This window comes from Pogoniulus pusillus, chromosome 22 (genome assembly GCF_015220805.1).
Source record: "Pogoniulus pusillus isolate bPogPus1 chromosome 22, bPogPus1.pri, whole genome shotgun sequence".
Lineage (NCBI taxonomy): Eukaryota > Metazoa > Chordata > Aves > Piciformes > Lybiidae > Pogoniulus > Pogoniulus pusillus.
The window spans coordinates 15803067-15817640 of NC_087285.1; the positions used below are offsets into that span (position 1 = coordinate 15803067).

At 41.1% G+C, this 14574-nt stretch overlaps 1 protein-coding gene across 2 annotated transcripts in view; it reads left to right on the forward strand.

The window, feature by feature from the left end:
- Positions 1-248: 248 nt before the first annotated feature.
- RNF145 (ring finger protein 145) overlaps positions 249-14574 on the forward strand; it is a 44755-nt gene continuing 30429 nt past the window's right edge. The window contains exons 1-2 of one of the 2 annotated variants that reach the window (XM_064161947.1): positions 249-452; positions 9161-9374. In XM_064161947.1, coding sequence (XP_064018017.1) covers positions 9191-9374 — 184 coding nt within the window. In that variant the 5' untranslated portion in view covers positions 249-452; positions 9161-9190. Of the gene's footprint in view, positions 453-506; positions 870-9160; positions 9375-14574 lie in introns of those variants that run through there. The other variant, XM_064161948.1, reaches the window with a different exon arrangement.

A 14574-nucleotide genomic window follows, 5' to 3' on the forward strand; every position in this document is an offset into this window, starting at 1 on the left:
ATAAAGTGTTTTTTTCCACCCAAAACTGCACTTTCCCCTTAAAAAACCCGTTCCGCTCTCTCACCACCCCCCGCCCTGAGGTACAGTGGCAGGACAAGAAGCACAGACCCGCACGATCCGCTCCGCGACAGCGTTGCCCCAGCCCCACCGCCTCCAGCCTCTCCGTCGAGGGCGGGCCCGAGGGGGCGCGGGCGGGGCGGGGCGTGCGCATGCGCGGACAGGGGCGGCGCGCGCGCAGGCAGCGGGGCCATGGCTGCCCGTCTGCGGGGCTGGGGGGTGTCGGCGCCTTGAGGCGGCGCGGCGCAGCCATGGTGCCTCGGGCAGCCGCTCTGTCGCCGCCGTCGGGCACCGAGCCGCCGCCGTTGCTGTGAGGCGCGGAGCCCCGCCGCGCCACCGGGGAGCAGGATCAAGAGGAGGAGGAGGAGGTGGTGGCGGCAATCCCGCCGGTCCAGGTGATTCCCCACCCGCCGCCTCAGACACGCGCGGGCCCCTCCCCCCCGCCGCTCTGAGTATGGCGGGGGCCGAGGCGGGGGCGCCCATCCCTCCCACCTCCGCGTATCCCTGGGCGCCCTTCCGCGCACCGCGCTGCTCGCACTCGTGTCCGCGTCCGCCTGCTTGTGTGGCGGGGCTTCCCCGGCCTTCCCTGTGTGCGGCAGCCCATCATCTCCTCCCGCCTCCCCCCTTCCCTCCTCTCCCCTCCCTTCGCCGACGTTGGCTTGCAGCGAGTCGTGCGGGGTTACTAGAGTTCAAAGGCGGCGGAGCTGCGCGGGGCCCGGGGAAGGATGCTGGGGGCTTTCTGCGGCGCCGGTGATGAGTGCGGGAGTTTCGCCTGGCAGGCGGCAGGCAGGAAATAAGTCGCCGGCTGGGAAGTATGTGTGGAGGGGAACGGAGTGGGGGGGTTGTGGATCTCCCAGGCCCTAATGCTTGCATACGTGTGCCCAGCCCGGCGGTGCAGCTGGACCTGGGCCCGGAGGATGAGCTTCTCGGTGCTGCAGTCGTGACTGAGGTGCTGGCTTCGATGGGGAGGTTGCGGTGTTACCCCTCCCTCTCTGTGCTCTGGCTTTATCTTCTGCGTTTCGCAGCCGGCTGTAAATATCTCCTGACCCTTTGTCGAGCTGCCAGACGCCGCACGGGGGTGAGGCACGGAACGGTGTCTTGTGCTTGGGTCCAGGTGGGAAAGAGGGGAGGCCCGGCTGTGCCCTCCGGAGACGGGCCCTAAAGCATGTGGTAATGGTTATATAAGAAACAGTCCCTCTGTAGCATGAACAAGTTGTTGTTTGTTTTTTTTTTTCCCTCTCTTTCCTTCTTATGTTAGTCAGTTTTTTTGAGACCTTCTGTAGCCTTTCAAAATAGAGTTTGTGATGAGAATTTTCTGGGTTTTTTTTCCGCCCTCTGATCGAGAGTAGTTCTGTGTACTTAGTACACTTGTGACAGATGGTCGCTCTTGGTGGAATTCTTATCTTCTGCTTGCGCTACCTTTTTGGGAGTGCGTGTGGGGGACCTGGTGCCTAGATAATCTGGGAGAATAAAGTGGAAAACAAATGTTTGGTGATGTGTTTCGTTTTGCTTTTTTTCTTTAATGTATTTAAGTATCGGTTAACAAGGGAGAATAGTAGACACTATAGGCAAAAGATAGGTTTTGTTTGCCATTGAAAAAAGGGATTCTGTAATCTACTTGACTCGTAAATATTAGATATTTGTGATCCCATTTAAAATACTTTTTACAGAAAGTTTGTGGGTGTTGCTGTATTAATTTCTTATGCAAATTTTGGTACGAGTTTCTCTTAGCCCATTTTTGGACTTGGCATTTGGATACTTCAAAGTTCTATTCGTATTAGGGGTTTTTGTTGTGTGTAATGCACCCTAGAGATCAAGTCTGGGAAGAGAGGAAGGAAATAATTTGTAATTACTCTTTGGTCAGTTTTGTTTGCAGGTTAATGACAATAGATTTAGATGTTGGAAAAAAAATCCTTTAGGATGAGAGCTGTTAAGCTATTGCCTTCTGTAACTTTGGTTCATCTCTACTGTTGGCTTGTATTTGTCACTTAAATAACAAGCTGCCTCTGCATGAGGGGCTATCTTTTCTTTCTTGTTTGTTTTAATACAGTAATAAGCTGCTGGTTTTTGAGCTGTAATACCACGAAAGGATTCAATTATCTCATATACTCGACATTAGGAAAAACTTGTCTTTTTGACCACCATTCTGTGAAAAGATTGTCAAAAATATTGCCGAGCAGTATGTAAAGCTACTGCTTGTCCAAAGCACAGAATTCACCTTCCGTCATTCTGAGGAATTACTGATGTTAGAGCAGTCTTGTTCTGTTGGGGATAGGAGCTGAGCAACATGCCTCGGAAAAAAATATGGGGGAATTTCTGTCCCTTGGAAATGATGGATAGAGATTAGTATCTCTCACGGGTTCAGCAGCTGAAGTCCATGGTGCAGATGCAGAAAGGCACATGCCAGTAAGATGTGAACGAATGGGTGTGTCGTGGCAAACTGTAAGCCTGGGTAGGGTTTCATGTTGCGCTCAAAAATATTCTCTGAGCTGTTTGCTAAACTTGGGATGGTTTCCTCTTCTTCACACAGACATGCAGATAGCTTCTCTTTCAGTCCCCTGGAACTCTTTTTATGTGGTGATTTACTTTGAGTTAATTTTTTTTAGCTCCAGAGGGACCTGGCAATGTTTGATGTGGTTATAGAGTGGACAAGTTCACTGTCGTTAAGCTTTTTAAGTGGACGTTCTTGTCTAGCGCCTTCAAGTCGTTAAGCTTTTTAAGTGGACGTTCTTGTCTAGCACTTTCAATATGATTCAGACATATGTGCCAGCACCCTACCTTTACCTTTATAACATTTATTTTCATTTTAAAGAAGCCTTGCTGCTTTGTAATTAGTTGTGTACTTGAAAGGAACGTTCAAGTGTGGGTACTTCACCTCCTGGAGATTTTCTGGAAAGATTTTTTTGGTTGCTTAAGTTTGAACATGTTTTAAAACGGCCTTTTCTTAAGTGTTTTCACCGTTCGTTTGATCTTTCTGTCACATGAGTCTGCTACTGCAGGAAGCTAAGCTGCCTGTTTCACACTACTGGAAATTGATGCTCTTTCTGTATTATTCAGATAGCTAAGGTAGCAGCATTGAAAACTTTATCAGTATTGACCTAGAGAAATCTTGAAAGCCTAATTTTATGTTTTAATTTCTTACTAGTCAGGTAGCTACTTATTGGCACTGCAAGTTCTAAGCATAGGCTGTCTCTATATCTGAAAAGGCTAAAAACTAAATGACCAACTGTAAAATACATTTCATCCTGTCACGTAAAATCATCCTGGTAATAGCACATTTGGGTTGCAGGGTGTTCTGTGAAGTTTGTGGGGTATGACAGCTTTACTTGTGTGGCTGGGCTTACTGTGATCCAGCTCTCCGAGGTTGTCACAGACTGCATCATCCTGGGCTGTCATTAATGCTGTGTGCAGGTCCTCTGGGTATTTTATCCTCTGCAGAGAAGCTTTGGGACTGCTGCCCAGATTTTCTCAGAATGTGCTGATACAAATGTGGTTAGGCAGGCTTGTAGGTGTAGGCTTGCAAACATGGCTGTGATGGCAAAAAGAAAAATGCTGAATAACTAGTTAATAAACCAAACCTTGGACTGGCAAGAAACTGTCGAGTCAGAAGGGACCTTGGAGCCATTCAGTTTGTTGATCCAATCTAGATTTTCTACTGAATATTTTACTTAAAGATGTTATATTTTAATAAATTAGATTCCAGTCTTTTAGCTGCCTAGCCGAACTTGTCAAATCTTGATCCAAAAACCAGGGGGCACCTCTCAGTGTGACTAGATTTGAACTGGTCATACACAGGCAGGCACTGATGCTATAGAAATCCACAGAAAGATTTTGCTACATACCTGGTGGATTTGTTAACCTTTGTTAACATGTGTTAGGCCCTGAGTTCAGTCCCTTGATCTTTTATACTCATTATGAAAAATAAAAGACAGAGAATGTTTTACAGGCTGCTTATAAATAATACACTTACTATGTAATTGAGAGTGTACTGGAGCTGCTCTTAGTGTATCAATGTACTGCAGAAATGAATCTCTAAAGAAAAATTTAGTCTCACAACTCTGATATGTAGCCTATTCTTCCATATAAAACTTGCTAGAATTAAAGTTGGGAATACGGATTCGTTTCTTCTTCTGTGCAGTTAACTGTCTTTTGTTGATTTTGCCCATTTTTTAATGTCTTTGATGTGAATATGTGCTCACATAAGTCCCTATAAGCAGATAAGAAGTTGACCTAATTTGGTTTGCAGAAAAAGTTGGTTTTTGCAACGTCTTTCATTTGTTCAAAATTATTAACCTCAGCTGTGCCTTAGTTCACAACAGTGTAAACCTTAATGGGTGGGAATTTGGGAACTTAATTGTTTTCTAGGTAGAAACAGCAGTTCTCTAGTCCCACCACCACTGCAATCCCTGTTGTTAGACCCGATGGAGAAAAGCAAGAGGAAAACTAATTTGTTTATTCCTGTTAACCTCTTACATGGTGAGATTGAGCAGTCTGTTTGCTGAGTGACTCTCTCTAAACCTTTAAATTGAAGTCTCTGATTATTACTTGAGTTGCTGAATTGCTCTAGAGAGCTACGAAAACAGAGCACTATTGGAAATGCTGACCGGATCCTAACGTTGGTGTTAGCAGTGCACGTCTGCAGTGTTTCAATGCTTTATTAGTACACTTGGTGTGCTCACTGTATTTGGCTTTCTCAGCAGAAATTTTTGAGTGCTGTCCTTGTTAACCAATTTAAATTGTATGCGACCAAAACATCTTCTGCTTTCCTTGCTGCTGACTGCATGGGAAAGAACTGTTTTGATGAATTGGTGACTCACTTTCCAGAGTTCTAGGTTTGGTGGTTTGGGTTTTTTTCTGCAGTGTACATCTGATAAACTTCTTTGTCCTGTTCGTTCTGGTGTTTTTTGGTCCTGTTCTTTCCCTTGTCTTCTCCCTCACAAACTGGTGATAAAGAGATCTAAGTCTCTGAAGAATGGGTTTCTTTTGTGCTTCAGATTTCTTTCTTTTTGCTCTCAAGAGCAGGACAGGCTTTGGGGAGTGTCTAAATACAGCCTGACTAAAGGGTCTAATTTTAGGTTTTGAGCAGTGACGTTGAGCTTTTATGTAGTTACAGGTAAGAGTTGTATATTTTGGTTTTGATTTAGGGTTTTTTTTTTTCCTTTTTCCCTCTTCAGGAAGCTTTTCCTGGTGACGCTTTTGGTTTTAGAATGTAGCACTGAAGCTGGACAGCAGATCAAAGTCTGCTAGTTAATGGATGTGTCCAAAGTAACAAAAATTTCATCAACGTGAGGAACAGAAATCAAATCTCTCTCTTTTGTTTTCTAGTCATTAATCTTTCAAAGTGTTTGAGGTTGTAATCCTGTAGGAGAATGAACATCTTGCTCACAGATATTAGGCTGAATGCTGCAGGATCAAATCTGGTTTTGAAGTTCTGATCCTGACTGGAATTACTGCATCTACTGACACCCAAAATCACCACAGAAAGTGTTAGAATAACTCAAATTTGCAGATATTCCAGCATATTTCTGTAACTGTTAAGTAACTTTATAATAAATGACCTTTAAAATGTAGAAACTCTATTCTGTTAATGCAGTTTTTTTTTTAAACATGCTTGAATAAATGGCCACAGATATTGTGTGGCCTCTTGTACTGCTTTGCCAGTGAGTGTTTTCTGCCTGTGATGTGATAGATTTATATTTATGGTAGGGCACATACAAGAGTCACACTCGTTTAAGTGGCATAATTCACAGCTTCAGCTGAAATGGTAACATTTTATGTGATGACAGAACCTCAGAAAGAAAACTCTATTAAAGGTAGAATGTGTCTCATCTTTAGAGGTTTGGTTGGGGTTTTTTTAGTTTACTGCTAATCTGTTCTGCTAATGGAATGAGCTAAACCAGACTTCTGAGAATGTTGGGGGGTGTGTGTTTATTTTTTCTATGATGTTTTGCTAATTCTTCTGTTTTCTATAAAGCTATAGAGGAATTTGTTTTTGACAAAATGGTCGTGTCAGGTGAGGGAGGGATTTTTTGAAAAGTACTGTAGCATGGGAAGACAAAAATGTTGCAATAAATGATCAATTAGGTTTTAAAAGGTGGTTTTGGTGAAGTAGCACAAATGCCCTTGCACTTGTTTAGGATGCGAAGTCTGAAGTTCTTCCTGTTGCTGTTCTTTTTCTTATCCTGATTGGAACAGAGAGATGTTTGAAATCATAGGAAAAAAATTTTGAAACAAACTAGTGGCTTCCCAGTCCTGTTCTTAAGTCTGTTTTTTGGCCATATACGGCAGTGACCTATTTTTTTCCATAATGTTTGAGCATCCAGCAACTCTTCTCATCGTTTAGCTAAAGGTTTTAGAGGTTTAACATTGTGGTGGGCTTTTTTTTTGGTTTGTTTGTTTTTACACCAATCAAAATAATGTATTGCCAGAGCTCTCTACAATATAATGAGCTTAGAGCAATGACTTTGCCTGTGTTATGTTCTGTTAGAACTTGGCAGCAATTACAGCTGAGGCTTTAACACTTCTGTGCTTCTAGTTGAGTTAATTTTTAAAGGTTTCTTGTTAGTATTGGATGCTTTGTCAGTCAGTGACAGAACATGCTACAGAGGTGCTCCTGGTATCCATTGTGACATAATGTGGTTTTCAGAGTTTGTTTTGCTTCTGTTTGAGCAGGACTCGAAATTTAGGTTTTCTCCGATAATATAAAGGCTGCACATTTCAGTTTTCTTAAATTCTCAAGGAAAAATTTTCGGCTTAATTTGGAGGTGCCAAAGGGAGATATTAATAGAATTCTGTATTTGGAGTAATTAAGGAAAGTGAAAACAGAAGCAAAAATTTCCTTTTTGGCCTGTTTGTTTGATAGTTGTTGACTTGAAAAGGTTTGACAGTTACGAGAATGTCATTTGAAATGAGGTGCTTGTGGTCACTGTTCTTGTGACAGTGAAAACCTGCCCACCCCCAAGCCCTGATGCACTTAGAAAAGTGACCTAACAGAAAAAAAAACCAAAATCCCCAACCAACTGAAACTAAACAGCAGGCAGCTTAATTTGAGGTTTTACTTAATTTTGCAAACTTGGCAAAACCATTTTTTTTTTAAATTCCAGGACTTTAAAATAATTTACCAGGAATAATTTCAGCTGTGTGCTGAGTATGGGCTTGTATTTCAGCAGGCAGCTTGGTGAAACGCCATCCAATCTGTGTGGAATCCATTTAAACTCCATTTTTCATTCACACTAAATGCTGAATGCTGATATACTGTATTAGCTGCTTGGGTAGTGGTTTGATTGTTCATTCTAAGTACCTGCAATCTTGTAGCTGATCTTTTAATTTGTGTGGGGATGCATTGTGAAATGCTTGTGTTGTGTGGGATGCCCAACACAGGGGCATCCCACACAATGCTTCCTGCAACAAGGGAAGGATGTGCTGTCTTTGGGGTTTGTAAACCTGTTGCAAGAGTGCTGTAAAAAGTCTCTACATTTACATTGCTTGAAAAGTTAAGACTATGGGCTATATGTGATAAGCAGCAGCCTGGTACCCTGTGATTTAATGAGCCAATTTCCGTTTTGATCTATCCTGACTTGATCTGAATTAATTTTCTGTCATCATACTTTGGCAAGAGTCGGGATAGCTTTAGGTGTTTTCACAGACGATTTATGGTAGCATCTTGGCCATGGCAACACAAATAATACAGGAGGAGTGATGTGTGTTTCCACAAAAGAAGGACGATCACTTTTGTTGTTGTTTCTGTAAGGGAGCACGGTTTCATTTCATGCTGTACTTCCATGTTGGATTCATAGTATAAAGCTTGCACAACTGCAGGAACTTCTAAAACTTACCCAAGGACAATATGAGTAAAGTCTTGGAAAACTGTATTTGAAATGTGTACTAAGTGCAGATTTTTCTGTTTTCTTTGGTCAAGATGCAGTTCTTTCCAGTCGTCCTCCTAGCAATTGAGATGGGGAGCCTTTTCTTAAATCTGACCTCATTTGAAAACCAATTGTGCTGCAGACGATTGTTTTTACTTGTTTGAATGGCTGCTCATGCATAAAAATGTGCTGGGTCATCCCCATTTTGGCCTTGAATACTTCAGCTGTACTTCTCTTATCCTGTGTATGGAAGTGGTGGCTCACAGATACAGCCTGGGGTGAATCCTGTTCCCTGGGTGGGCAGGTGGTAGTCATAAAACCAGCGCTTTTCATTTAGGAGCAACTGTCTGTTTCAGCTGAAGGCAGTGCTCAGACAAAATGTGGAAACTGATACTTTTGCTCTTAAAAATTATGCTGTTAGTAACTGGATCTCTTGAGATGCTGTTGTGGATCAGCATTAAAAAAAACAACAAACCAGCCTTCATTGTCTTGCATCATCCATCTCTGAATGCAAGCTCCAAAATGAAATTACTTTCTGCTACTCAGTACTGAGGATAGGGTCTTTTGTTTGTATGATTTGTTGTGGTGAATTACACATAAACTAGCAGAATAGTTAGATTATTGACCCTTATCTAGAACTTGCAGCCCTCAAACTCCATAAATGTATAAATTTATAGATGTTAATGAATGCCACAAATTGTGTGTTTTTTAATTTTAACTATTAAAAATATTTATTTCAATTGGCATTAAGGAAGTCGATCTATGTTTTTTTCTTTTAAGAAGTATTTTAGTTGGTGGTTATTTCATTTGAAAGGCATAGAAACAGTGTTAAGTCAGGTAGAGGTAGTCTCTAAATTTTGTTGGTGTTTGCTTTCTAAAGCTCATTGTGTTGATGTAGTACCTAGTACGTTGGGGTCTTGGATACTACAGTAGTGCAAATAAGAATGAAGGTCTATTCAGTCAGTGCACAGCCTTTAGCTGCCTTTATGACATTAATGCCTTCCCCCTCTTCCCCCCTTCCTCATGTTACAGTATCACCAAGGAAAAATTACTAGCACATTAACCTTTACATAGCAAAAAACAGAAGCTGTCCTGTCTGGATTTGAATTTAACTCAGTTGATGCATTTAGTCATTTGTGGCCACACAGGAAGTCCCATTCATATGATCACAAAGCCTAATAGCTGTTTGTACAGTGAGATTGATCTGATTACTCTTCTCTGTCTTGTGCTATTTACAGTCTGCTGCCAATTCACAGAAAGGGAAGAGAATGGCTGCAAAGGAGAAGTTGGAGGCAGTATTAAATGTGGCCCTAAGGGTCCCAAGCATCATGCTGTTGGATGTCTTGTACAGATGGGATGTCAGCTCATTCTTCCAGCAGATCCAAAGAAGTAGCCTGCACAACAACCCTCTCTTCCAGTACAAGTACTTGGCCCTTAATATGCATTATGTGGGTAAGTGTATTCAAGAGAAAACATTACTCTAGTAAATGCCATTTTGCTTACTAAAAGAATTTTAAGAATTTGGTAACAGCATGGTATCATATTGATTACTACAAATGTCATGATAATACATTCATTACACTTAAGGGGCTGTTTATATTAGCACTAAAGAAATCTTGTCTAGGCAATCCTCCTGAACTTTGTTATTTAGTCTTGTTATGTAAGTAGAGTAAAACCGGTGTTTGGAAACATGTTGATGTCCTGAAAGAATAGCACAGTGACTTTGGCCTGTGTCTGGCTGATGAGAAAGCTGCTGTGAGATGCTGTGCAGACAAGGAGCATTGCAACTTATGTCATTGACATTAAACAAGAGACTAGCGAAAGTGTTGCCTAGTTTGGGCTGTAAAGACAGCATCAGAAGGTTACCTTTCACAGCTGCATGGCTATGGCTTTGATGTTTACAGCCATGTGAACCATATATATGCTGCGAGTAGATTAGAGCAGGTGACAAGTTCTTGTAGATACATGGACAAAACTACAAGACAGCTCAGAGCTGAGATTTGAACCTTATCCTGCTAGTCTGGCTCTGGAATGCTAGGCGTCTGTGTTTTGGAGATGAAAAGATTGACGTTCTGGAACCTGCTCTCCAGATGGTTATGTGATTCAACTGGTGACTGCACATGGGGTTAATTAGGGATTGCATCTGGGTTGTTGAGGCTGATAGCCAATGAGTACTGCATATAATTTTCCCACTCTGCAGTGTTTCTTCCTTCCTTCCATCCAGATAAAGATGTACTGTGGTCAGAAACTCCCTTTAGTTAAGTTGTTAGAGAACTGTGGTTTCTCAAAGTAGCATGCCCAGGTTTTTAATCACGACTGCAAAAAATGTGTTGGCATCTGACTTTTTTAATCTGTTAAATGTTAATTGTCTGGAAGTTACTCACTGCCTTTGAAGCCACCTGTGGCTTTTCTCTGTTATGGCTCTGCTACACTTGTGCTGGGATAGCAATGTGGTTTTAGTGATTTTTACAGTTCTGTGCTCTTCTCAGTTGTTTGTAGGAGTAAGCTTGTTGCTGGTGACTCTGAGACAGGACTAGGGCGGCATGTAACTACAGCTAGCTTTCTCATGTATGCACAGAAGTGTATCAGCTCAGTTTCTAATACTGTAGGATACTGAGATATGGGTCATTTCCAGCTGTGATATGTGCCAACTTTATAGTACCTTATTAACGTTGTCCTCGCTTATGTATTATGAGATGCACCAATAAAAACTGCTACAGGTAGGTATTGTTACCAAAGCATTTCTCACCTGGATGCTATTCTAGTACTAAAGCAGGGGATTCTGACTTTGCACTCCTCATACAAGTGATACCTTTGTGCTGGTGCACAATTGCTCAGCAGTTCTTTTACTTTTTGCCTTTAAAATGCAGAGTGTCTGTACCTTTACTGCTCCAGCTAGTAGCTGCTGATGAAGAAGGACTTCAAAATCATCAAACAAATTGCTTGTTTAAAAAGATTTTCAGGCGGTTTTCAGTGGCAAAACTTTGCCAGTACTTTTCAAATAGAGGTGATTTATTTAAATTCCTTTGTTTTTAAAGCTGTGTCAGCATGAGGCTGGGCTAAATGAATTTTCATGCCTACAGGAGATTTTTATATAGAGGTAATTGCATCGATTTACAGTATAACCTTAATTATAATGATGTATGAAAATATATAAATTTGATTTATAAGGAAAAGAAAGTACTTTTCCACCATTTTGGGAAATTAAGCTTCTTTGAAGCTGAGCTGGGGAAAGTTAATTGACAGTATGTAATTTAAATAACTTACCATTGACATGTTTCAACATGCTAGTCTTTAGGATTTGTTTTATTTGGGAGGGAAAAATCCTGTTCATATTTGCAGTTAGGAAACACAGCATCAGCAAATGCTGTGGCAGCTTTGCAATATCAAACAATTGTTGGATTCTTACAGAGGCAGGACAAGGCACCACTTTATAGAAGTGCTTCTAGCAGCTTAGGAAATTGGGTGCATTTATCTTAGGTGGATACTCAAGGAATGATCTGATTAGAGAGCTGTAAAAATCAATAAATTCTACCAATCTAGTTATTGAGAACCTTTTCCCAAGCAAAGGATCCAGAGCTTGAAGTTTGCTCAGAAATGAGGGTTGCCAGGAGTATCTTTCTTTTCCTTTTTAAATGCACTCATTTTCTCCCCTCCATTTGACTTAAAGTTTAAAAAGTCAATTATCTTTGATCAAGTGACACGTGTTACAGTGTGGTTCACATTCCAGTTATATGGGAATATAGTAAAAACTCTAGGATGCAATTTGTCCCTCAACACAGCTTTCCCCTTTCATATTTTTACATGCAATGGCCCTTAGCTGCTTCAGTGAAAGAAAATACTCAGTCCTGATAACCACTAAACCACAGGTTCCCCTGCATGAAATGTAACAAAATATGCATAAAGCAATGTAAACAGCAGAGGTAAATGTCTGTTTAGAATTGGTGAACCTAAACAGATTAATTTCATATCAGAAAAACTGCAAATAATTTTGTTTATATCCTTTTTATCTGCTGAATGGCACTGTGGTTACTGTTTTGGCAGGTGTACAAGGTCTGTGAATGGCCTGCAGTAGTTACAGCTGTTACAGGTATAACCTGATTTCATTAAAATAATCTTGTGTAAATTGGAAGTAGCCTCTATCTCAGGAAGGGTTTCTGCTGCCTGAAATGGCTTTTCCCTCCAACCTCTGTGTAGGGTAGAGTAGCACACTCTGCTGCTGCCAGATTTAAGTGCTTTCTGCTCTGCAGAATAACTCTTGAGAGAATAGTCACTTCTTTTTTTTCATTCCTTTGATGAAGAAGGAGGGAACAGTTGAAACCATATAATTTCCTCCTATGAAGGGTAAAGCAATGTTACTTGTGCAAACTGGTAAATACTCTGAGTTAGATGGGAAGAGCAGAGTCATGAGCTTAGCCTGTAATCAGTCAGACTTAAGTCACTGTCACACTGGAGGCACAGAATTGCACTAACTACATGCTGTGCTCTTACCCAAGAATAAAAGTAACGACAATTTTCTCTCTTAGACTGTGTCTTGTTTTTGAAAGGACAAAAAGGCATTGGGAAGACCATAAGGAGTCTTTTTAAATACTTGGAACAAGTGTAAGGATTTAATCTTTGACAACTGCTTCCTGAAGTGTGCTGGTCATACCCTCATCACTTGGTCACAATCACTTTATAGGTTTGAACTACTTGCTATTAATGCTGACTGTATGAAAGGGGGTTGAAGGAGGAGAAACCTTCAGTGCTTACTGCCATGGTGTGTGCTGATTGCTCTCACCTTAGGTCTATCCATTTTCCTTTAAGTTCTTGTCCATTGATTAGAAGATGTTTTATTAGGATCACTTTTTTTCTGACGCCTTTCCCCTTAAGGCAAGGAAGAGGGAAGGGAACCCCCTTCCCTCTTAAGTATCAGTACTCTGATACACAACAAGAAGTGCTGTGTGAGGCTTCAGCGTGAGAAGAAAGAAGCAAAGCAGCAATCAGTTCAGAAGCTACACAACTGTGTAAAGATAATGCATACAAAGATGAGGTGCTGCTCAGATTCAGCATTTCTGGGTTTGCCATCCCATGCCTTCTGTCTCTTTCTGCCAGCAGCATTTAGATGAATGGCTAGCAGAACTATTTTCTGTGTGTAACTATTTTTAAATGTAGCTGTTTTTAACCACATACAATTTGATGACATGGACTTGTCTCTTTATTTCTTAAAAAAAAATACTTGCCATGTCTTCATATTTTCTTCTTGGATAAAATGCAATGTATGCTGTGGTTGGCAGATATAGAAGATAGGGAGTATACTCAAAATACAGCATACCCTTTACTCTCCTTCTAGTTCTAGAGATTGACAATTGCTGTACTGCTTGCTTAGTGTCAGCTCTTACTAAGCAGCTTTCTCAGCATATGTTGGTAACTATTCTCTATAAAGCTGGTATCACTTTTTGGCAACCTGCATCACCTTTTATTTAAAAAAAAGGGGCAGCTTGGTTGAAAGACACCTAAAATTTTGATCTTCAGTTGACTGAGTACCATTCTAAAGACATCATAGTAATTTGTTTTAATAATTTAGACTACACTGTGACTGTATTTCTAAGGTTCCGCTTCTGTGTTCTTTCTCAGTACACTTTAAATTCTCCACAGATGTAATTAGTCCCAGAATTCTGATCATTAGGTATGCTGTGTTATAGAAACAGCCTCTGAATCATATGGCAGGATGAGAATCAAAAGTCTATTTTATTTGTTCAGACAACACTGCAAATATCTGCAAGGAATTCAGTTCTTGGATTATTCATACTTAGTGCCTGATCTGTTAAATGTTTGGAAATTCAAGAAACAGCTGTTGAAGCTGATGGCAATATGCTAGTAAGGAGTGAATTGGTTTGTTGGTATTATTTTCACTCAGATGTGTAGATGTTGATAACAGCGTTTCTGATCTGTGTGATAGTTGCACTGTGCCATGACTGGGCAAATACTAATTTTCTTATGCATGTATGCTTAGATCTGTGTCTTCTCTGTTCAGAACTGCGTTTTCAGTGCTTTCTGAACATGGCAGACACTTTGCCCTTTAAAGTACAGAACTTCTTGGAATAAATACTTGTTTGGGCAGCTCTGAGTGGGAGGGTGAGGAAGAGGTATGCCTTGGTATTGCCTTGCAAAAACATCACTCTCCAAAACTGTAATAGATCTTAAAGTCTGCTATGTTTCTGCTACCTTGAGTAGGTACTCGGTCATGGTTAGACAGGCTGGATGAAAGTATGATAGGGATTTCGGTATTAAGTGCTCTCTCTGACTGGCTTGGCTTCTAGGCTGATTTCAATGGAGCCAGTTTGGTGTGAGCCCTGTGCTGGAGCCACCTCTGCTTCAGCAGAGGTCTTCATGCATGGCAGAGGTTTTTTATGACATTGCTCTTTTTTAACAGAGCAGCTGAAGAACTATTCTCACTCTCGGATGGTGTAGCCATTCCAGAGAATTCAGAGGACTGAGTTTGACTGAGTTATTCTCATAATGAATTGAGGATGTACAAGAGCTTTTATCTCTCCTTTTGCATGACTTAAAAATAAGTGGCTGTAAAGGTTCCTCCTGGACTTGAGCTAGCCTTCAGTGAAGATGTCACAAAATCTTCCTGGTAACTTATGCATCGTGTCTTTAACTCTGT